We start from the raw sequence: 24,100 nt of genomic DNA, 5'->3' as shown, positions 1-24,100 counted from the left end.
ATGCCCGCTAGTTTTGGACTCCCCTACCCTGGGGAAAAGATATTGACTGTTCACCCTAGCCATGCCCCTTATGTATTCGTAAACCTCAATAAGGTCACCTCTCAGCCTCTGATTCTCCAGAGAAAATAGACAAAGCCTATTCAGCCACTCCCTATTGCTCAGACTCTCCAACCCGGGCAACATCCTTGTAAATCTTTTCTGAACCTATCCTCAGGACCCAATCACATGTGGCAGAACTTTGTGGGAAGTTAGGAAAGTGATTGTTGGGCCCCTTGCTGAGAAGGGCCTGCCACATTTAACTGGCTGCATTTCCTGGAAAACAACAGTGACTACACTGCAAAAAGTACTTTGTTAGATTTGTGTTGTTCAGTGGTTGTGAAGTGTGCTACATAAAGAAAAGTCTTTAGTTCTATTTTGAAGTCACTTGCCAGATCCTACTTTATAATATTTTGCATTCAAGTAACAACGGCAACTTACAGTAGCATAGAGCCATTGGTGGAATCAAACATTTGCATGCAAATTCAGAGAAAGGTGAACAGATACCCATTGGGAATTGAGCACAGGAAATTGGAAAAGAATCAATGAGATTCCAAGGAAATTTTCGAAGGTTAGGAAACCACTGTCAAAAAGGGATTTCAGATTGTATAATGATCATGCTATTGCTGTCTAAGATGAAGTCTCAGAAAGGGGAAGAACACAGAGTAATCCAATTCTAGAAAACAGTAGGGTACAAGTTGGAGCACAAGTAGATTCAGAAGTGGGGAGGGAGACCATTCAAGTGGCAAGATTGAGGATTTTGATTTGAGGCCAATGCACTTGAAAAGATGGAATGTAGTGAGACTTCAGTGACAGGTGAACAAGATTTGCTGCAGTTGTCAATTAAATCAGCCATGCTATGGTTGAATTGGTGTATGAGATATGTGACAGCATTTCTCAAACAGGTAATACATATCTTTGAAGAGAAAACTGGGCAACCTATTGTCAACCTGGGATGAGCAAGAATCCATCTGCATTTCTCGTCACTGCCTCGGGAAGGCAGCCAGCATTATCAAAGACCCCTCCCACCCCAGTTATAATCTCTTCCAATCTCTTCCGTCAGGCAGAAGATACAAAAGCATAAACACAAGCACTAACAAGTTAAGAACAGCATTTTGCCCACTGTTATTAGACTGCTAGATTTTCTGAGATTACGTCCCCAATCCAAGATTTTCCCACAAGGGAATATAACCTTTCTACCCCTACCTTATCAAGTTCTCTAAGCAATTTACATGTTTCAACAAAGTTGACTGTCATTCTTTTACAGTCAAATGAGTACAGGCCCAATCTGCTCAATCTCTCCTCATAAGGCAATCCCACCATAGCCAGGATCAACCTAGTGAGCCTGCTGTGAACAATGCCAGTGTAACTTTCCTTCAACAACAGACCCAAAAATTTTCACAATATTCCACCTGTGGTCTAACAAGTGCCTTATAAAGTTTTAGCAAAGTCTCCCGACTTTTACACTCCATTCCCTTTGAAATAAAGATTAACATTCCATTTAGTTTCCATTTTACCCTCCAAACTTGGATACTGGCTTTTTGTTATACATGGACAAGGTTTCCCAAATTGCTCTGTTCTGTAGGGTTTTACAGTCTTTTGTCATTTAAGTAACATTCAGCTCCTCTATGTATCCTGCTAAAGTGCTTAACCTCACATTTCCCCACATCTGCTAAGAAATTTTTCCACTTGCTTAACTCCTCATCATCTTGGCAGATTCTTAGTACCATCTTTATCACTTGCCTTCCCACCTATTTTCCAAACCTGGCTGTAGGAAATTCACTTTCCTAATCCACCTAACTAAGATGTATTGTAAATAATTATGGCTCCAACACTAATACCTGCCTCACACCAGTAATTTCACTTTGCCATCCTAAAAATGTCCTCCTATTAAGAAAGAAGAATAAGGAAGAATGCAGCACAGGAACAAGCCCTTTGGCCCTCCAAGCCTGTGCTAACACATTTTGCCCTTCCATACTAAAACTATCTTCACTTACTGGATCGATATCCCTCTTTTCCCCTCCTATTCATGTATTCGCCCAGGAATTTCTTGAATGCTGCTGTCATGTGTGCTTCCACCAACTCCTCTCCCAATGTGTTCCAGGTACTCTTCAACCTTTGCCCGAAAAAACTGCCTCACACATCTCTTTTAAACTGCGCCCCCCCCCCCCTCCTCACCTCGAACCTGTGTCCCCTAGTAATTGACTCCTCCACCCTAGGAAAAAGCCTCATACTATCCACTCAATCTATACTATTCACAATCTTACAAACTTCTATTAGGTCACCCCTTGAAAACCAACCCAGCCTATCCAACCTTGCTTCAGAGCTAAAAGACCCCCATACCAGGCAACATCCTGGCAAACCTTTCCTGTTCCCTCTCCAAAGCATCAACATCCTTCCGGTAATGTGGTGACCAGAACTGTATGTACTATTCCAAGTGTGGCCTAACTAAAGTTCTGTAAAGCTGCAGCATAATTTCTTTATCCTTATACTCATTGCCCCTTCCAATGAAGGCAAGCATGCCATAAGCCGTTTTTACTACCTTATCTACCTGCGCTGCCTTCAGTGATCTGTGGACAGATCATTCTTTCATCGCTACCCTGTCTCCTATGACTAAGCTAGTTCTGTATCTATCTTGCCAGCTCACCCCTGATACTATGTACCAGTCTACCATGACAGACCTTGACAAAGGCTTTACTGAAGTCCACGTAGAGAACATGAACGACTTTTCCCTTATGAATCATCTTCATCACCTCTTCAAAAAAACTTGATCAAGTTAGTGAGGCACGATCTCTGCCACACAAAACTATGCTGTCTGCCGCTAATATGTCCATTTGCTTCTAAAGGCGAATAGAACTTTTCCCTGAGAATCTTTCCCAATAATTTCCCTACCACCCATATGTGTTTCTAGGATTATCCCTGCTACCCTTCTTAAACAATGCTACAACATTGGCTATTTTCCAGACTTCTGGGATCTCACCTGTGACCAAAGAGGATGCAGAAATGCCTGTTAATGCTGCAGCAATTTGTTCTCTTGCCTCCGTCAGTATTCTGGGGTAAAACCCATCAGGACCTGGGGACCTATCTACCATAATACTTTTTAAGATGCACAACACCCGTTCCTTTTTAAAAGCAGCTTGGCTTTGATACTTGACACTCCCTTCCCTGGCATCATCCTCCACCAATTCCTTCTCTTTGGTGAATACTGACACAAAGTATTCATTTAGGACTTCACCTACATCATCTGGCTCGAGACATAGATTCCCAACTTTGTCCTTGAATGGGCCAATTCTTTCCCCAGTTACCCTCTTACTTTTTACATATGTGTAAAAAGCCTTAGGATTCTCCTTAATCCAGTTTGCTAGTGCCTTTTCATGACCTCTTTTAGCCCTTCTAATTCCTTGCTTAAGTTCTTTCCCACTTTCCTTATATACTTTCAAGGCTTCATCAGTTTCTATCCTCCTAGACCTTATGCATGCTTCATTTTACTTTTTGACCGAGGTCATGACATCCCTGGTCATCCAAGGTTCACATAACTTGTCATACTTACCCTTCACTCTCACAGGAACATGCTGCTCCTGAACTCTCATCAACTATCATTTGAAATACTCCCAATGTCCGATATAGATTTAACCTCAAACAGCCACCCCCAATCAAAATTCCGCAGTTCCTGACTAATATTGTTGCAGCTCACCTTACCCCAATATAACACCTTCACCCAAGGACTGCTGTTATCCCAATTTATGAGTAGCTAAAAACTCATGGTTTGTGGCCTCTACACCTCAAATGCTCCCCCACTGAAATTTCACTCACCTGGCCTGGCTCATTTCCCAAGACCAGGTCCAGTATAATCCTTTCCCTGGGTGGACTGTTTACATATTTTGTCAAGAATCTCTCCTGAATGGTCCTTACAAATTCTACCCCATCTAAGCCCCTAGCACATAGTGAACCCCAGTCAACATAGGGGAAGTTAAAATCAACAACGCTGCTATTTTTACATCTTTCCAAAATCTGTCTACATATTCTCTCCTCTATCTCCCACTGGCTGTTGGGAGGCCTGCACTATACCCCCAGCACTGTGATTTCATCTTTTCTATTCCTGAGTTCTACCCACATTGCCTCACTACAGGAGTCCTCTGCTGTATCCTCCCTCAGTACAGCTGTAAGATATTCCTTTACCAGTAATGCAACTCCCCAACCTCTTTTACCTCCCTTTTTATCGCACCTGAAACATCTAAAACCTGGGACATTCAGGTGCTAGTCCTGTCCCTCTTTCAGCCAAGTCTCTGCAATCACACTAACGTCATAGTTCCAAGTATTAACCAAAGCTCTAAGTTCATCTACTTCGCTTATTGTACTTCTCGCACTGAAACACATGCATTTCAGACCACATCCCCTGCTTTTCTCAGCAGTGTTTCTCTGCCTGTTCCAGTTCTTAGTAGGGTTTGCCTGGTTTCTATTTCTCCCTCAGTTTCTACATCCATTACCCTACTCCTCTGGTTGCCATCCCCCGCCACACTAGTTTAAACCCTCACCTACCATTTTACCAAGTATCCTCTGAAGGACGTCAGTCTTGGTCCTGCCCAAGTGTATCCTGTCCAGTTTGTATACACCTCCCCCAGAATCAGTCCCAAAGCCCCATGAATCTGAAATCCTCCCCCTCACATTATCTTTTCAGCCATGTGTTCACCCTGCTGTTTCTACTCTGATTAGCGCATGGCACTGGTAGTAATCCTGAGATAACTACCTTTGACGTCCTACATTTCAACTGTCTTCCTAGTTCTCTATATTCTGCTTTTAGGACCTCATCCCTCTTTTTTTACCCACGTCATTACTACCAATGTGTACTATGGCCACTGGCTGTTCACCCTCCCCCTCCAGAATGTCCTGTAACCGCTCCAAGACATCCAGGAGCCTCGCACCAGGGAGGCAACACACCAGGTGGACTCTTGCTTGCAGCTATAGAAATGTCTGTCTATTTCATCTGTCTTCTAATAGTTACCAAATCCTCTGTCCATGTTTATGTATTGCCTCCAACACCATGGGCTCTTATCTTATTAATTGTGGCCCCGTGGCAAATACCTACGCTGACTCTGCTTGTTCGTATATGTAGTTTTGTAGTTCTAAATGTTTTGCTCTTACATTCTTTGTAATTGACCCTAACATTTTCCAAAATCAGACATTAAACCAGCTAGCCCACAGATACTACTTTTGTCTCCTTCCATTTTTTCAACTTAGGTATTACATTGGCAGTTTTCCAATCCTCTCTGACTTCTCCAGAATCTGTGGATTGCTTGAAAATTAATACCACTGTATTGACTATCTCTGTACCTACTTCCTTTAATATCTTTGAATGAATCCCAATGGGTCCAGGGGACTTAACAGTCTTTATCCCAATTTATTCCCCCAGCACTTTTCTCTAGCACTAGTTATTCTATTTTGCCTCATTTTGCCCTTGAATATGTAGTAATTTTGGAATATTATCAGTGTCTTCTACTGTGAAGACTGATGCAAAGTATTTATTCAACTCCCCGGCCACTTCTCGGTTTCCCCATTATTATTTCCACAGCCTGATTCTCTAAGGGAACAATGTTCACTTTGGTTTCTCTTTTTTCCTTTTCATAAATTTAAAGAAGCACTTGCCTTCTATCTTGATGTTACTTCTGAGTTTATCCACAAAGTTTACTTTCTTCCGTATTATTATTGTTTTGATTGTCTTTTGTTGGTTTTTAGAACTTTTCTAACCATTTGGTTTACCACTAATCTTTGTCACATTGTATGTTTTTTCTTTAGACTGATGTTGTGCTCAACTTCACCGGTTAACCATAGTTGGCTTATCTCGTTCCTAGAATCCTTTTCCTTCACTGGAATATATCTTTGCTGTGGGTCATAAATGATTTTCTTAAACATTTGCCATTGATTGCCAACCGTCTTTTCTGCTAAGCTCCTTTCCCAGTCCACTCTAGCCAGCTCTGCACTCATTCATTTGTAATTATGGAAATTGGTTTCAGTGATGTATTTTGTGGAATAAATGTTGCTGAATACAAAGGGAGAAGTCTTCTACTCTGTTTTCTCAGTAGTCTTGGAATGTTTTATGTACAATACAAGTGACAAAAATGCCTTAGTTTAACATCTCATCCGAAAGACCACACTGGGCATGTCATTCTGGGATCATTTCTCTGAAGCAAGGTTTAAATCCAAAAGGTTTCATCTGAGGGACAGGGTGAGAAAGCTACTCCTGTGTGTACAGACTGGTGTCTAAGTAAGTAATGGGGGGGGGGGGGGGTGGTGACTAGCCATGGTCCCCATTGTGTTAGTAGGTGACTGATTGGTGAAGCACTTGGACTCAGGCTAATTGGAGTCTTAATGCTCCTAACCAAGAGATTTCTCTACTGATAGTGTACTGTGGACCTCAGTCCAATGCACAGTACCCATTTGGGATGACACATCAGTCATACATTCAAACGCCAACATAAATTCCAGACAGCTGAACCTATGAGTTGGATATTACAAGGTTACACAAGGATATTACAGCCAAGAACTTACCTACCTTTGTTTCTACTCTCCATTCTTTCTAAACAATTCCTTCCAATAATGACATGAACACTCATGGTTGGTACAGAAACATTTGCAATACATCAATAGAAGCAGCAGAAAAAATGAAACCGATTAATAAATGTATGCTTCAGTTAGATTGTTAGCAGATCAGCTCTGGTGGTAAACTTTCCCCTTGGTGACTCAGTGGTTAGCACTGCTGCCTCACAGCAACCAGGGGACTGGGTTTGATTCCACCTTCAGGCTACTGTCTGCATGGACTTCACAAATTCTCACTGGGCCTGTCTGGGCTTCCTTCCACAGTCCAAAGATGTGCAGGTTAGGTAGATTGGCCATGCTAAATTACCCATAGTGTCCATGTTGGTTAGCCGTGGAGAATGCAGAGTTACAGGGATAGGGTGGGCTGCTCTTCAGACAGTTAGTATGGACTCAATGGGCTGAATAGCCTGCTTCCATACTGTAGGGATTCTATGTTTGTAAACAGTGAGAGTAGATATTGCTAATTTGCGTCCTGAATTCCACAATTCTGAATAAGATACTGGTTACGAATACTCTACCACACTGTAGGCTTGTCATATGAAAGATGGAAGCCACTGTAAAACCTGAAGCAGGACTTCCACTTTTGATGAAGCAGAAACAGTTCTGATCCACCAAGAATTTGAAATGTGAGCCCTGCAGGGTTTGGGCCAGGATTATGAAATCACAAAATGTGCCAAAATAATTTCTTATTTATAGCTGCCACAAGGGAAAGATGGAAGCAAACCCATTTATAGAATGCACTACATGTGTTAATTAACACTATTCAATAAATTTATTTAAATTCATTTGGAAACTGTACAGTATAAAATAGAATGGCATTCACTCACTGGTAATGAGTCCTCTCTTCATGTCTGCAAACATAATGGAAAACCAATTAGCCAGTTAGAATCATTATCTATTGTTTGGTATTTGATATTAACTTGCAAATTGCTAATGATATATTTTGTTCTGGATGTGAGTTTGCTCGCTGAGCTGGAAGGTTAGTTTTCAGACGTTTTGTCATCATTCTAGGTAACATCATCAGTGAGCCTCCGACGAAGCGCTGGTGTTATGTCCCGCTTTCTATTTATCTGTTTAGGGTTCCTTGGGTTGGTGATGTCATTTCCTGTTCTTTTTCTCAGGGAATGGTAGATTGGCTCCAAGTCAATGTGTTTGTTGATGGAATTCCGGTTGGAATGCCATGCTCCTAGAAGCATGGCATTCCAACCGGAATTCCATCAACAAACACATTGACTTGGAGCCAATCTACCATCCCCTGAGAAAAAGAACAGGAAATGACATCACCAACCCAAGGAAACCTAACCAGATAAATAAAAAGCGGGACATAACACCAGCGCTTCGTCGGAGGCTCACTGATGATGTTACCTAGAATGATGACAAAACGTCTGAAAACTAACCTTCCAGCTCAGCGAGCAAACTCACATCCAGAACCTCAACCTGAGCTACAAATCTTCTCAAAACTCGCTAGCATATATTTTGTCTGTTTACTTTCTAACAGATAATACTTACCAAGAAATGAGACTTTAGTGCATGCATCTGGATCCTGGTGTAGGCTAGGAAGCCTGTCACAGTCAGGTAGCTTCAGGCCTGCAGAGTAAATTCCTTTGCGTGAATGTTCTTCCGTTGAGAGCCACTCTTTGTAGCAATAAAGCTCTTTTACAGCCAGGCAGTGTTCGCTGTAATAAAGAAACATCCAATGTTTAACCTTAGGATCATTTTAGAAAAAAAGTGACTTTAAAAAATGAACAAGTTTGGTTTAGAGTTCATGTTAAAAAAAACTCCACAATTCCTAGATAAGTGGGTAAAACAAGTGAATTTATATAGTACCTTTCAGGTATCAGGATGGCCCAAAGTTCTTAATAGCCAATGGCATACTTCACGTCACTGTTGTAATGTAAGAAACATGGTAGCCACTTTTTTGCACAGCCAAGATCCCACAAACAGTAGTGTGATGAGGATGAGATAATTTGAATTGAGAACTAATTTTATGGCAAGGTTTTTGGAGAGAATTAGCCCATTCTTTGAATAGTACCGTGAGATATTGTACATATACCTGAATTAGATAATGTCTTAACATCTCAACCAAATGACAGCCCCCACTGAGCTCTGCCACTGGAGTGTTAGTCAAGATGGTGTGTTCATGGTCTCTGGAATGGGACCTATAACTGAACCATCTCGATACTTAGGAAGGAAAGCAATAAAAACTTCATTCCTCCAGCTTGATTAGTTGTAACCAATAGAGTCAAAGGGCAATTTACATCATTTATTCAGAGAAACATCTCATTGACTAGGATGTTACAGTTTAATACTGTACATACGGTATATTTAGAGAAGATTATTCTGCTGGTGTGTAATGAATGGGAAACAGATGCGGCCAAAGCCCTGGGTTGTAGAGTGGACTGAAGCACGTGGCTTCCTCCTCTGGGACTAAGACCTGAATGTAATCCAGGCTGATTGGATGTGTCCTTCATTTTTTTCCTTTGGTGTTGAATGCAAGAGCCATATGTTCATGTCAGGCCTTTAACGTTGTCTGCAGTCCAATTCAAAAAAAAGCTTAATTGGGAAGAATTGGCAGTAAAATTGATGATAACAATTCAGAGGGAATGGCTGATGTGGATAATCAATAAGGTTTTATTGCAGCGATGGGAGGATGTGCTCTTAAAGTCATAGAATCATACGGCACAGAAAATGGCCCATCAGTCCAACTCATCCATGCCAACCAAGTTTCCTAAACTAAGCTAATCTCATTTGTCTGCACTTGGCCCATAGCCTTCCAAATCTTTCCTGTTAGAAGTAAGGCAAATGAGCTTAAAGCCTGTATCAGTATATGGGACTATGATGTTGCGGCCATTACAGAGACTTGGTTGAGAGAAGGACAGAACTGGCTGCTCAACGTTCCAGGGTTTCATTGTTTTAGACTAGATAGCGAGGAAGGTAAAAGAGGTGGAGGGGTTTCATTGCTATTCAGGGAGAATGTTACATCAGCATTCAGACAGGATGTGCTGGAGGGCTCATCCACTGAGGCAATATGGGTACAACTTAAAAATAAGATTACTCTAATAGGATTATACTACAGGCCTCCCAACAGCCACTGAGACATTGAGGAACAAATATATAGGCTGACTGTGGAAAGGTGCAGAAAAAACAGGGTTGTTGTAAGTGGGTGACTTTGGGCCATCCTGATACCTGAAAGGTACTATATAAATTCACATGTTTCTCTCCAATATTGACTAGAACTCCCTTAGAGTAAGAGGCTTAGGTGGGATGGAATTTGTTAAGTGCATCCAAGTGGGTTTTTTGAAACCGTATGTGGATAGTCCAACTAGAGGAGGGCTCTTGTATTGGCTAATGAGCCTGGCCAGGTGACCTTTCAGTGAGACAGCATTCTGGAAACAGTGATCACAACTCCTTAAGTTTTAAGATAGCTATGAACAAGGATAAATCAGGACCTTGCAGGAAGTTACTAAGCTGGGGGAGGGCAAATTATGTCAGTATTAGGCAGGGGCTAATTGCTAATTGGGAGGAGTTATTATCAGGCAAGTCTGCATTTGACATGTGGGAACTATTTAAAGACCTGCTGGGGTGAGTTCAAGACTGGCATCTTCCAGTAAGGAGGAAGGACAAGGATGGCAAGTTAAGAGGCCATTGGATAATTAGGGAGGTTGTAAATCTTGGCAAAATGAAAAATAGAAACATTTGTAAGGTTTAGGAAGCTAAAATCTGACAGGGCCAATGAAGAATATAAGGAAAGCAGGAAAGTACTCAAGCAGGGAATTAGGGGAACAAGAGGTGGGTGGGGGGAGGGTGGCATGAAATGACCTTGGCAAGTAAGGTTAAATAGAATCCCGAGGCATTCTGTAGATAGATTAAAAACAAGCGTATAGCTAGGCAGAAGGTAGGACCATTTAAAGATAAAGGACGGATATTGTGCTTGGTGGCAGACAATGTGGGTGAGATCCTAAATGAGTGCTTCACATCGCTATTCACCCAAGACAAAGATATGGAGGATAGTGAGTTTTGTGTGGAGCATGCTAGCATTCAAGGGCATTTTCAGATTAAGAAAGAAGTGGTGGCGGATCTCTTGAACAGAAAAGGTGGCCAGGCTCTGACGGGATCTAGCCCCAGGTTATTGAGAGAGGCAAGAGGGGAGATTGTTGGGGTCTTGACCAAGACATCTGTATCCTTGCTAGGCACTAGAGAGAAGCCGAAGGACAGGTGAGTAGATCATGTTGTTCCTCTGTTCAAGATGGGAAATAGGGATAATCCAGGAAACAATAGATCCGTGAGTCTCAAACTGATGGTTGGGAAGCTATTGGAGAGAATTCTTGGGGATAGGATTTATACACATTTGGAAGAACATAGCCTGATTAGGGACAGTTAGCATGTCTTTGTACAGGGCAGGTCATGCCTTACTGACTTGATTGAATTCTTTTAGGGAGGTGATGAAGGTGATCAACAGGGACAGAGCAGTGAATGTTGCTTGCATGGGTTTTAATAAGGCTTTCGACAAGGTCCCTCATGGTAGGCTCATTCAGAAGATTAAGATGCGTGGGATCCACGGTGACTAGGCTGCATGGATTCAGAACTGACTTGCCCATAGAAGACAGAGGTGGTGGAAGAGTGTTTTTCAGGCTGGAGATCAGTGACTAATGGTGTTCCACAGGAATCCATACTGGGAACTCTGCTGTTTTGTGATATGTATAAATTGAGGTGTTGGCTTGTTTGCCGAGCTGGCTGGTTATCATACAGATGTTTCGTCACCATGCTAGTCAACATCAACAGTGCGGCCTCTGATGAAGCTTGACCAGAGGTCACACTGATGATGTTACCTAGCATGGTGATGAAATGTCTGTACAATAACCAGCCAGCTCGGTGAGCAAGCCAACAACCACATCCACAACCCGAGCTACAAATCTTTGCAAGAACCATGAGAGTCAAACAGGAGGCTGGAAGAACACAGCAGGCCAGGCAGCACCTGGACGAAAGGAACAGTCAACGTTTCAGGTATATCCTTCTTCAGGACCCCTGAGGAAGGGTAATACCTGAAATGTTGACAGCTCTTTTCCTCCAGATGCTGCCTGGCCTGCTGTACTCTTCCAGCCTCCTGTTTGACTACCAGGGATTCCGGCATCTGCAGTTTCTTTGCCCCTTCACAAAAACCATAAGTGACTTTGATGAAAATGTAAATGGGTGAGTTAGTAATTTTGCAGATGAAACAAAGATCAGTGGAGGTGAGGATAGTGTAGAAAGCTGTCAAAGGATGTAACGGGATATAGATCAGTTGCAGATATGGGTGGAGAAATGGCAAATAGAGTTCAATCCAGGTAAGTGTGAGGTGTTGCATTTTGGGGGATCACACATTAAGGAAAATTATACAGTTAATGGCAGGACTCTGAACAGCTCTCAGTCTACCTGTGATGCAACTTTCATTGAAATATAGGCTTGTTAAAGAAACACATCTTCTAGAAGCTGAGGACATCCAAAGAGGATTACAGCCAATAAAGTACACTTAAAGTCTACTCCCTCTTGTAATGAACAACACAGCAGCCATTTTTGGACACAGCAAGTTCCCATGGCAAACACCAGATTATCTGTTTCTAAGTGTTAGCTGATCGATAAATAGTAAATAGGAGATTGCAAAAAAACCCCCAAAAACATCAGTGTCCATCTTCAAATAGAGTCATGTCATCTTTTATATCCAACTGAATGGAGTTGTTAGAGCTTTGATGTTTCACTTGTCAGCTCTGTACTCCCTCAGTACTTATTTGATCAATCCATAATCTTCTGATTCAGAAAGCCAGAGAATGCTGAGCCATAGCACACATCTAAGGTATACTATTGGAACAATATTGTTCTGCATCTGGCTCACAGTCTTACTGGCCTGAGACTGGCTATAAAAAGTAGAAAGATGTTTGATCCTTCAGCGCTGACGTAGTTCGACTTGAACCTAAAATTCATGAACTTTCACCATTCCTAATAAAACATGGGCTGCCTTTTATAATTACGAGCAACATTTTAAAGGGAATCTGATCTCTGTAAGTCCTCACAAATTCACAGGTCAAAAGGCCTCTTAGCTCCATGGGAATGGGATTTGTGCTATTCACAGTACCGGGGCTGATAGCGTTCTCAATCGTCCTATTTTAAGTGGTGACAATCCAAATCTCAATGTAACCAAAATGAGATGGAAAAGGGATTGCAGTTTGGAATTAAAGGCTACCTGCACTGCTCCAATCCATCTTTCAGACAGGGTGTTAAACTAAGACCCCTTTTGCTCTCTCAAATAGAGCCTGCGGCATGATATTGAAGAACAGCAGGCCAGTCCTTCTCATATTTCTGGGTATCACCCGGGAAATATCATGAAATTATACTGCCTGTCCATTTAACTCACTGTCATTTGTGAGATTCGCTTGTGTATATGCTAACACGCATATTTTTTACACTACAGCTATCCATGGCAAAGTATTTCATGGAAAGTTAACTAATTTGGTATGTCTTGAGGCCATGAAAGATACTATAGAAATATGAAGTTCTTTCTCTTTTAGTAAGAATTTGCAAACATGTAAAAGGTGGCGAACACAACAGGCCAATACCTTCTTTAAGGTTGCTAAGATTTAATTACAGAAACGATGTCCAAAACAATACACTTGGTACTGTGGGCTGTGTTGGATTTTAGCTCAGGCAGTTTGAGATTTGCCATAAATGGGAACAATTAATTTGCTTTTGCATGAGGTACTTATGCCAAATTGAGGGCAGAGCTGGCAGGAACGAACTGGGAAAGGAGTTTGGCAGCAAAAGTGGTTGAGAATCAATAGTAAGCATTTAAGAAAATCGTTCATCACTCACAGCAAAGGCATATTCCAGTGAGGAAGAAGGATTCCAGGAAGGGAATAGGCCAACTATGGTTAACTAGTGAAGTTAAGCATTGCATCAGATTGAAAGAAAAAACATACAATGTGGCAAAGATTAGAGGCAAGCCAAACAATTGGGCAAGTCTTAAAAACCAACAAAAGACAATGGAAATCATAATAAAGAGCGAGAAAATAAACTTTGGAGGTAAAGTTGCAAGTAATATCAAGATAGAACCAAGTACTTCTTTAAATATATTAAAAAAAGAGAGGAGCCAAAGTGAACTTTGACTACTTAGAGAATGAGACTGGTGAAATAATAATGGTGCATCCAAGTAATGGCAGAGGAGTTGAATAAATACTTTGCATCAGTCTTTACAGTAGAAGATACTGATAGCATTCCAAAATTATTAGATATTCAAGGGCAAAATGAGAGGACATAAATAGGATAACTACCATTAGAGAAAATGTGCTAGGGGAAATCATTGGGCTAAAGATGGATATGTCCCTAGGCCTGATGGGATACATCCTAGAATGTTAAATGAAGTAGCTACAGAGATAGTGGGTACACTGGTAATAATCTTCCAGGAATCATTTGATTTTGGAGAAGTCCCAGAGGATTGGAAAACTGTCAATGTAATATTTTTATTTAAGAAAGGGAGGAGACAAAAACAGGTAACTATAGGCCAGTTAGCTAAATGTTTGCTATTGGAAAATGTTGGAGTCTATAATAAAGAAGGTAATAGCATTTAGAAATGAATATGATCAAGCAGAGTCAGCACGGTTTCCTGAAGGGAAAATCATGCTGGGAAAATTTACCGGAATTCTTTGAGGAGGTAACAAACAGGACAGATAAAGGAAAGCAGTGAATGTAATACATGTAGATTTTCAAAAGGTATTTGGGAAGGTACCACACTGAATAAGATGAGAGCCCATGGTGTCAGAGTTAGTACACAAGCATAGACAGAGGATTGACTAACTAATAGAAGACAGAGAGGTATGATAAGGGAGCATTTTTAAGATGGCAAAGTGAAATTACTGATATGCCACACGGATTAGTGCTGGAGCCATAATTATTTTTAATGTGTGTTAATGATTTAGATGTGGGTAGTGAATGTACTACTGCCAAGTTTGTGGATGACACAAAAATAGGTGGGAAGGCAATTGTGAGGATGATATAAATAGTCTGCGGAAGGATACGGACAGGTTAAACAAATGTGAAAAGCATTGTCAGATGGAATATAATATGGGGAAGTGTGAGCCTTGCACTTTGGCAGGAAGAATAGAGGAGAAGAGTACTATTTAAATGGAAAAAGGCTGCAGAAAGCTCTAGAACAAACAGATTTAGAAGTCCTCATCCATGAATCATAAAGAGCGAGCATCCAAGTTCAGGAGAAAATAGGGAAGGCAAATGGAATGTTGCACTTTATTTCAGAATATAAAAGTCGAGACAGACCACAGGTGGAGTACCGTGAACAGTTTTGGTTCCCATATCTAAGGAAAGGTATACTGGCTTTTGGAGACAGTCCAAATAAGTTTCACTAGGACTAAACCAGGTGCGCAGGAACTGTTTTATGAGGAGAGGTTAAGTAGTTTGGTACTCTACTTGTTGGGCTATAACTGAAGGTGAGGTGTCCTGATTGAACTATATAAGACTCTTAGAAGGCTTGAGAGATGCAGAAGTGCTGTTTCCCTTTGTGGGAGAGTCTAGCACCAGAGGACATAATCTCAGAGTAAGAGCCCACATAGATAAGATAGAGATGAGGAGGAATTCCTTCCCTGAGCAGGCAGTGAATCTGTGGAATTCTTTCCCACAGAGACATGTTTCGTTCTAGTCATTAAGTATTTTCATTGCCGAGACAGACAGATTTTTAATCAGTTAGGGATATTGAGGGTATGGGCAAAAAGACAGAACAGTTGAGTTGAGGATTACCAGAACAGCCACGATCTCATTGAATGGCAGAACAGAGTCAATGGCTGAATGGCCTGTGTTTGTTTTTATGTCTACAATGACTATAGTCTTATAGTTGAATGCAAATGTGTACTTTGCAGCAATTCAATATTTGGTGTCGACATTTGAGAACTGTAGACTGTTTCATTGAACTTTTCCATCTGAATTATGAAAGTAGTTAAATCCATAGCTAATCTCTTCTTGCAGTTCCAAAAGGCTACAGAACTGTGTTTAATTGTGGCAGTAAAATAAGTAATTGTTAATCGTATCCTGTGCAACAATTTTATCTCTCACTGATTACTTTTTTTGGATTAACTGTTGTAATGGTTATTAACTTACACGTTTCTGACAAAAACCTGCAGGCACTATGCCTATGCTCTTAAAAGATCTTAAAATTGCCCAGTTTCAGGCAATTCTTGTTTTATTGACACTTGGATTTTCAATACCATACCTGTATTAGTTTATTTTAGTAACCTACTTTAAAGTAATGAGCTACTAGCTGCCTTAAACTGCTGTAGTAAAATGTCTCTGAGATAATGGGAACTGCAGATGCTGGAGAATCCGAGGTAACAAAGTGTGAAGCTGGATGAACACAGCAGGCCAGCAGCATCTTAGGAGCACAAAAGCTGACGTTTCAGGCCTAAACCCTTCATCAGAAAAGGGGGATGGGGAGAGGATTCTGAAATAAATAGGGAGAGAGGGTGAGGCGGACCGAAGTAGGATCGAGGAGAAGATAGGTGGAGAGGAGAGTATAGGTGTGGAGGTAACGAGTGGATAGGTCAGTCTGGGGACGACGGACAGGTCAAGGGGGTGGGATGAGGTTAATAGGTAGGAAATGGAGGTGCGGCTTGAGGTGGGAGGATGGGATAGGTGAGAGGAAGAACAGGTTAGGGAGGCGAAGACGAACTGGACTGGTTTTGGGATGCGGTGGGGGAAGGGGAGATTTTGAAGCTGGTGAAGTCCACATTGATACCATTGGGCTGCACGGTTCCCAAGCGGAATATGAGTTGCTGTTCCTGCAACCTTCAGGTGGCATCATTGTGGCACTGCAGGAGGCCCATGATGGACATGTCATCTAGAGAATGGGAGGGGGAGTGGAAATGGTTTGCGACTGGGAAGTGCAGTTGTTTGTTGCGAACCGAGCAGAGGTGTTCTGCAAAGTGGTCCCCAAGCCTCCGCTTCTGTGGTGTTTGTTTAATACTGACTAAAGTTATTTAGGATCGTAAAATCTGATGCTCAGAAGGAGGCCATGCAGTCCTTTTAGTTTAGACTAGCTCTTTGGAAGAGTTATTCAATTATGCAGCTCATTCCTCAGAACCCTGCAGTTTTCCAGGCTGAGAGGAGCCCTACAGTGGACATACCGACACACTGCTTTCGGTGCAGGCCCCAAACCAGATGGGTTGCAATCCTGGTATATGAAGTGACACAGCAACGCCTCAGCAGCTGGTTTGCACAGCAAGCTGACGCCATCCAATTCTGTCCATGCACTCCTGGCCATCGACTCTTGTGTCCCCTCTGCATCGGCATAAGAAGAATTGAAGAAAACGAGTTTGTCTTTCCCAAGTATGTCTTTGCATACCTCACCGCGATAGGTACTGCAATAGCCCAAGTCACCTCTGTACAACCTGAAAATAGAAAAGCAAAGTCTTTTCTTGAAGTAAGGAGAGTAAATGCTTAGGTGAGGCTCTACTCGCAATTGAATATCCTCCCTGAATTTTATCAAACACCCTCCTCTCTGATGTAGGGTCTAGGCCCGAAACGTCAGCTTTTGTGGTCCTGAGATGCTGCTTGGCCTGCTGTGTTCATCCAGCTTCACACTTTATTATCTTGGATTCTCCAGCATCTGCAGTTCCCATTATCTCTCACAAACTAAAACTTCAACAAGTGCCTTATCAATGCCTAGAGATAGTAGGAACTGCCGATGCTGGAGAATCTGAGGTAACAAGGTGTAGAGCTGGATGAGCACAGCAGGCCAAGCAGCAGCAGAGGAGCAGGAAGGCTGACGTTTCGGGCCTAGACCCTTCTTCAGAAAATGACTTATCAATGCCTGCTGTCTTTCACAGATACATCCACTTTTCCTAGATAAAATCATTGAAATTTCTCTTAGCTTGACTTGATGTAAATTTGAGAAATGACGAAGCAGAAATTGTTAGGAGATACATAAAAACATTCAATCAGTAAAGCTGACTACGCAGTACGGTTATCAGCTTGAAGAAATTAGGGTAAAAACCAAAAGAACAGCGGATGCTGTAAATCAGGGACAAAAGCAAAGTTGCTGGAAAAGCTCAGCAGCTCTGGCAGCATCTATGGAGGAGAAAACAGAGGTAATGTTTCGGGTCCAGTGACCTTTCATCACAACTGATGGTGGCCGAGAAAACGTCAGTTTATCTGCAGAAAATAGGGAAGCGGGTTGGGCAGGGGGTAAACGATAGGATAGAGCCCGAAGAGAGACTAGGACACTTGGAGAGACAAAGGAGTTGTTAACCATTAGGCTGGGAGGATAGTTGGTTGGAAAAGTGAGTGTAGCTGGTGGCACAGACCACACACCCTCTACAGAACTCCAGCAGGTTTTCATTGTCTGCAAGCCTATCATAAGTTAATATTAAGGCAAAAGCTTGCTCAAAGAGGTTGTTTCAACTAGCATCTTAATAGAGAAGAGAGAGAGGTAGCGAGGCACAGGGAGGGTTATAGAAAGAATACCAGGCCAACAGCAGTTGGAGATAATAAATCAATGGTTGAGCAATAAAAATTGCTTGGGGTGAAGTAGGTGAAGAAAGCTAACACTTTGAGTCTAGGTGACTCTTCATCAGAGCTGAAACAAAGTGCGGAGGGGGCAGCATTTATTCCATTGTGGGGGTGTGGTGGTGGGTTGAAATGCTGGGGGAGAAAGGTGCAGATGAAGTGGTCGGAATGTGAGAATAGCAGAACAATGGTGTGTCTAACTGCCAGACTGGGAAGGACAGACAGTCCCACTGGGATCCACACTTCAAGCCTGCTCTGATGAAGAGTCATCCAGACTTACCGTTAGCTTTGCCTCTCTGCCTCTCCACGGATGCTGCCTGATCCGCTGTGACTTCTACCACCTTATTTTTTTCTTGCTTTCAGTACAGATTCCAGCATCCGGCAGCAATTTGTTCCCGAAGTTTACCCTTGTTCAATCCTCAATCGTACGATACAAACACCCACATGCAAACTCTTGATGTTTTTTTACATCAAAGCTACGCTATGGGAGGAAAAGAATTCATGCCGGCTGTTAAAAGTTGTAAACTGTGTCAGCAACCTCCCGCCCTGGCTGTATCCTTTGTTCCCAATGTGGAACAAAAACAAGGAGAACGTACAAAAAAAAATCTGACCGCTTCCTCAAAGCACAACTCCCTGATTTAATTCCCCCTTAAGATACTATTTATTTTACTGCGGCCAACTCTGGAAAACGCCAAGCGCCATGAGGCCGACAGAAAGATTTGTCTCGAAGGTGAACCCATTTAATAGGGGAGGCTGGGCGGGCAACTACTCAGCAATATCTTAACTTTTTACTGCATCTGGGTGGATAAGATTTTATCTCTTGTTTCGTGATTTCAAAAACACAGGCGCCTTCCAGATTTTTTTTATCCTTTGACAAAGACGGCATTTGGAGTGAAATGATACAAGAACGTTAAAATGAACCTTTCAGAATAATTCAAATCTCTTACCTCCATTCTATGGGGAAATAGCAGGTTCCGTTGGAGGTCGGGTACAATGAATCAGAGAGAAAGAGAAAACAGAACAAAGTTAGGTTTTTGTCCATCAGTGTGAGACAGCGTGTGTGAGAATGGTGTGGAACTGCTCCCCAATCCCGTTCCTGAATGTGAGGAAGCTGTGGTTGGCTGCAACTCGGCTTTTCCTGTATGTCTCTGAGCAGTGTTCGTTAGACTGTACCCCAATGCCATAATGTATTGGAGAACCCTGTTAGACTGCCCCCAACCTCTTGTGTGTTTTGTCGGTGTGAACGTGCATATATCCTCTAGTGTACACTTGAGACTAAGGGAGAGCTGTGACAGCTGTGCCATGTGAGTGTGTGTGTGTGTGTGTGTGTGTGTGTGTGAGAGAGAGCGGAGGGTGGGGAGGGGGTTGCTCATAGACTGTAAAGTGATTATTTCTGACAGAGTTTTTCACTGCGTTGAATCCTCAAGACCAAGTGTGGAGGGGCCCGAGCTGTCGTCAGACAGGTGTGCCGGAAACCAGACCCTTAACTAAGCATCAACGTTGCTGAGGTCTTGACAGACAGAAGAGGATGTGCAATGCCTTAACAAATCGTTAAACATGCAAACAATTGTAAAACAGACATCACAGGAAAGCCCTGCCTGGCGACAGAATCGAGGTATAAGGCTAGAAACACCAATTCTCATCGGAATTTAACGTATTTCAGATTGGTTGCTGCATTTGAAACCAAACAGAACTGGGTATTTTCCTGGATGAACACAGCAGGCCAAGCAGCATCTCAGGAGCACAAAAGCTGATGTTTCGGGCCGAAGGGTCTAGGCCCGAAACGTCAGCTTTTGTGCTCCTGAGATGCTGCTTGGCCTGCTATGTTCATCCAGCTCCACACTTTGTTATCTTGGATTCTCCAGCATATGCAGTTCCCATTATCTCTGGATATTTTCCTGGGTGTTTTCGAAATCAATGAGGTAGTTTCAAGATACAGATTAAAGTTTTTAAAGTACACCTCTCAGGGCTGACTAAATGAATAAATCTGTCGATGGGGATCCTCAACAGGATTTACCAGATGCTCAAGTCTCTGATCTGTCACCAGGCAATCTTCCCTTCACCTGACTTGCTTTAACTGATTATTCTTGGTCAAGGCTGTAAGAACTGGGTTTCCCCTCCACTCTTGTATCTTATGGTTATTAGTTAACTTTATTGATTACAGATCATTTACCCAGCTCTTTTCATCTAAGAAATGTTAGATCAAGTGCAACAGTTTAAACTGTTAGGGAACATTACAAAGGAAAGCAAATTAAATACAGAACTGAGTCCCGTGGAAGGGGCACCGGGCCTGAAATGTTAACTCTGATGCTGCTAGACTTGCTGAGCTTTTCTAGCAACTTTGTTTTTGTTCCAGACGTACAGCACCCGCAGTTCTTTCATTTTTTCTCAAATTAAGTACAGGGTAGTGTTGAAATTTCAGACTTCCAATAGCTTCCACACCAATCAAACAATCATTTCAGTAACACCACGAGCGGCGGCTCTTAATATGACAAAGTGTGGAGCTGGATGAACACAGCAGGCCAAGCAGCATCTCAGGAGCACAAAAGCTGATGTTTCGGGCCTAGACCCTTCATCAGAGAGGGGGATGGGGTGAGGGTTCTGGAATAAATAGGGAGAGAGGGGGAGGCAGACTGAAGATGGAGAGAAAAGAAGATAGGTGGAGAGGAGAGTATAGGTGGGGAGGTAGGGAGGGGATAGGTCAGTCCAGGGAAAACGGACAGGTCAAGGAGGTGGGATGGGGTGGTAGGTAGGAAATGGAGGTGCGGATTGGGGTGGGAGGAAGGGTTGGGTGAGAAGAACAGGTTGGGGAAGTGGAGACAGGCTGGGCTGGTTTTGTGATGTGGTGGGGGCAAGGGGAAGAACTGGGCTGGTTTTGTGATGCAGTGAGGGGAGGGGAAGAACTGGGCTGGTTTTGGGATGCGGTGGGGGGAAGGGGAAGAACTGGGCTGGTTTTGGGATGCGGTGGGGGGAAGGGGAAGAACTGGGCTGGTTTTGGGATGTGGTGGGGTGAAGGGGAAGAACTGGGCCGGTTTTGCGATGCAGTGGGGGGAGGGGAAGAACTGGGCTGGTTTTGCGATGCAGTGAGGGGAGGGGAAGAACTTGGCTGGTTTTGGGATGCAGTGGGGGAAGGGGAGATTAATATGGTCAGCTATATCAGGCGCATGCCACTTAGCGCAGTAAAATCAGACCCACTATGATTTCACACAGTAGCCTGGGAGGACACTGCGTCTCCCCTTTCAGCAAGATTCAGGTTCCACCAAGTGACGATTTCCTTTAACAAATCTTCGCTTAATTTGTTGTTTTAAATACATGGCAGCCTCTGTGGCATAGGTTCAGCAAATATCGGGCAGTATACACGTGGGATACAGAGAATGATGTGGTGAAGAAAAATAACCTTCCTGAAAACCATGGACCTGCCGTAGAGAGATTCCATGAAAATAATGTTCCAGCTATCTCACCACATTAAAAAAAATCTGACTTTGGATTCAAAGAATGAACTCTGTTCAGATTTATGACTGGGTATTAGAGATTCTCAGAGGCCTCTGTGTTTATATTAAAAGCTTCTTTTCTGTTTAATCCCCCCCCCCCCACCAATTAACTGCATCTGTTGCCCAGCTGAGAATTCTGAGAGGTGGCAATCAAAAAGTCATGCACCACTCCATCTCTCTGCTTCCGGTTCGTGAATAAGTTTTCAGAAAGGATATTTTTCTTCGCCTCGTGGTTGTGTTTATCCCGTGCGTTTACTGTCTGATAATTTGCTGAACGTATCCCAGAGAAGCTGCCAGGATTTTAAAGCTCAAGGGGAGACTTGACAGAAGAAAATCGCAGATAATAAAATGTGAGGCTGGATGAACACAGCAGGCCCAGCAGCATCCCAGGAGCACAAAAGCTGACGTTTCGGGCCTAGACCCTTCATCAGAGAGCTCCTGAGATGCTGCTGGGCCTGCTGTGTTCATCCAGCCTCACATTTTATTATCTTGGATTCTCCAGCATCTGCAGTTCCTATTATCACAGAAGAAAATCGCAGCTTGGTAGAGCTTGAAAGGAAAGACACGTTGCTGAAATCTTTTAGTTTCCACTCACCAGGACGGACATGAAAATGCCAAGTGTCAAACAATCACAACAATTGACACTGCAAGAGCAAAGGGGCACTGATTGGTTGACAAGTTGACTCTTGTTTGGCTGCCGTAGAGAAAGAAATAGGAAATTGTCGATTCCCCATACTCCCAGATCATTCAAAAAGAGCTGCATCCCTTTTGTCTGCAGAGAAGGGGTTCCTGCATGTGATTGTACGTCACGTCTAACAAAGGTAATTAAACCATGTGACAAGCTCAATTTTTTAAATTGGTCATCACTGCAATCACTAGGACACTCAGGATTATTTAGCGTGTGCCTCCCAGCCCCTGATTCACATCTAACAGAAAACATTTGTTTCAGTTTGTCAAGTGCAGGAATGTTAAATATGGTCTGTTTCTCTGCCTCTTATAAAAAATCGAAGGAGCAATGGTGTTGGGTTAGGTCATACAATTGTTGAGATGTAAAGCCTCTGTACCCAGCCTCACACTGGCACTGAAATTCCTACATAACATTACTCGTCTGTGCTGCAGGCAGCTTTTTGGATTAGTTGCAAAATCCCAAATTAGTCGTAAATGCCCCTTGTGTAACTACGTCATAGCAGCAACGTGAAATTTCTTGTTCAACATGCTGTTCAAATAACTGATAGAAGTAGCGGGAATGGTGGCCAATGCGAGTACTGCACTTGGGTGATTATAAAATCCCTACAGTGTGGAAACAGGCCATTCATCCCATTGAGTCCATACCGACTTTTGGAAGAGCATCCCATCCAGACCCACCCCTCTATCCTTTCCCTGTAGCTGTGCTTTCCAGGGGCTAACCCACCTAGCCTGCACATCCCTGGACACTGTGAGCAATTTAGCATAGCCAGTGCACTTAGCCTGCACATCTTTGGACTGCAGGAGGAAACCGGAGCACCTGAAGGAAACCCATGCAGACACAGGGAGAATTTACAAACTCCGCACAGACAGTTGTCCCAGGGTGGAATCGAACCTGGGTCCCTGGTGCTGTGAGGCGGCAGTCCTCATGACTGAGGCACTGTACCACCCTTTGATGAAAGGTGATGTGAAGGTTAATGCAATGATTGGAAACTTTTAAGCATTTCTGGGTCTGTGAGGAGGGGCTGTGATTTGGGGTTTGAAAAGACATGAGTATATAGCAACCTAGCTGAGTGCAGTGGTTGGGGTGGTGGGGGGAGATTCCCATCTTGGAGATGCCTCCAACAATACAGAGGGCCAATGAAATAACAGCAGCCCATCATCGTCCCACACAGACAAACTTGCTGGGCAGGTCGTTAGACAGGAGCTTCTTCTACCATGATTAATTTCAACAGAAATTCGTTGCTGTCTGAAGCATCTAAAATGGCACCAAAGCCATCACTGGTACCAACTGCAGTTGTGGGGGGGGGGGTGCTTGAGCAGGAGGGTAGATGGCAAATAGGTTGTCTACAGGGTTTAATGTGCCTCCACCTTCAAGCTCACCAGTAAGAAAGCATTAAATCCAGCCCAATGATTACACTTGTGGAGAGTCCAAAACTACTCAGCTGTGAATGTAGGATAGTCACTCATAGATTCAATAGGAGATACAAGATAAACATCACACTCAGAGAGCAATGAGAATTTGGAGATGGCAAGAACTGCAGATTCTGGAGTCAGAGATAACACAGTGTGGAACTGGAAGAACACAGAGGGTCAGGCAGCATCAGAAGAGGAGGCAAGTTGATGTTTCAGGTCAGGACCCTTCTTCTGAAATGAGAATTTGGTATTTGCTACTGGAAGTGATTTAAGTGAATCGTACAAATACCTTTAAGGGAAAGGTAAGTCAAAATTGTCAACCCTGCAGAAATTAATGGCCC

At 42.9% G+C, this 24,100-nt stretch overlaps 1 protein-coding gene across 1 annotated transcript in view; it reads right to left on the bottom strand.

The window, feature by feature from the left end:
• The window catches only part of musk (muscle, skeletal, receptor tyrosine kinase), a 183,997-nt gene that overhangs the window by 77,384 nt on the left and 82,513 nt on the right, over positions 1 to 24,100 (bottom strand). Inside the window, exons 8-11 of the mRNA XM_048525285.2 lie at positions 19,116 to 19,122; positions 16,788 to 17,051; positions 8,140 to 8,306; positions 7,458 to 7,481 (exon numbers count right to left, since the gene is read on the bottom strand). Of these exons, the coding sequence (XP_048381242.1) occupies positions 7,458 to 7,481; positions 8,140 to 8,306; positions 16,788 to 17,051; positions 19,116 to 19,122 (462 nt within the window). The remainder of the gene's footprint in view (positions 1 to 7,457; positions 7,482 to 8,139; positions 8,307 to 16,787; positions 17,052 to 19,115; positions 19,123 to 24,100) is intronic.

This window comes from Stegostoma tigrinum, chromosome 3 (assembly GCF_030684315.1).
Source record: "Stegostoma tigrinum isolate sSteTig4 chromosome 3, sSteTig4.hap1, whole genome shotgun sequence".
Classification (NCBI taxonomy): domain Eukaryota; kingdom Metazoa; phylum Chordata; class Chondrichthyes; order Orectolobiformes; family Stegostomatidae; genus Stegostoma; species Stegostoma tigrinum.
Note: the sequence above shows the minus strand (reverse complement) of the source record. Positions and strands in the feature narration are given on the sequence as shown.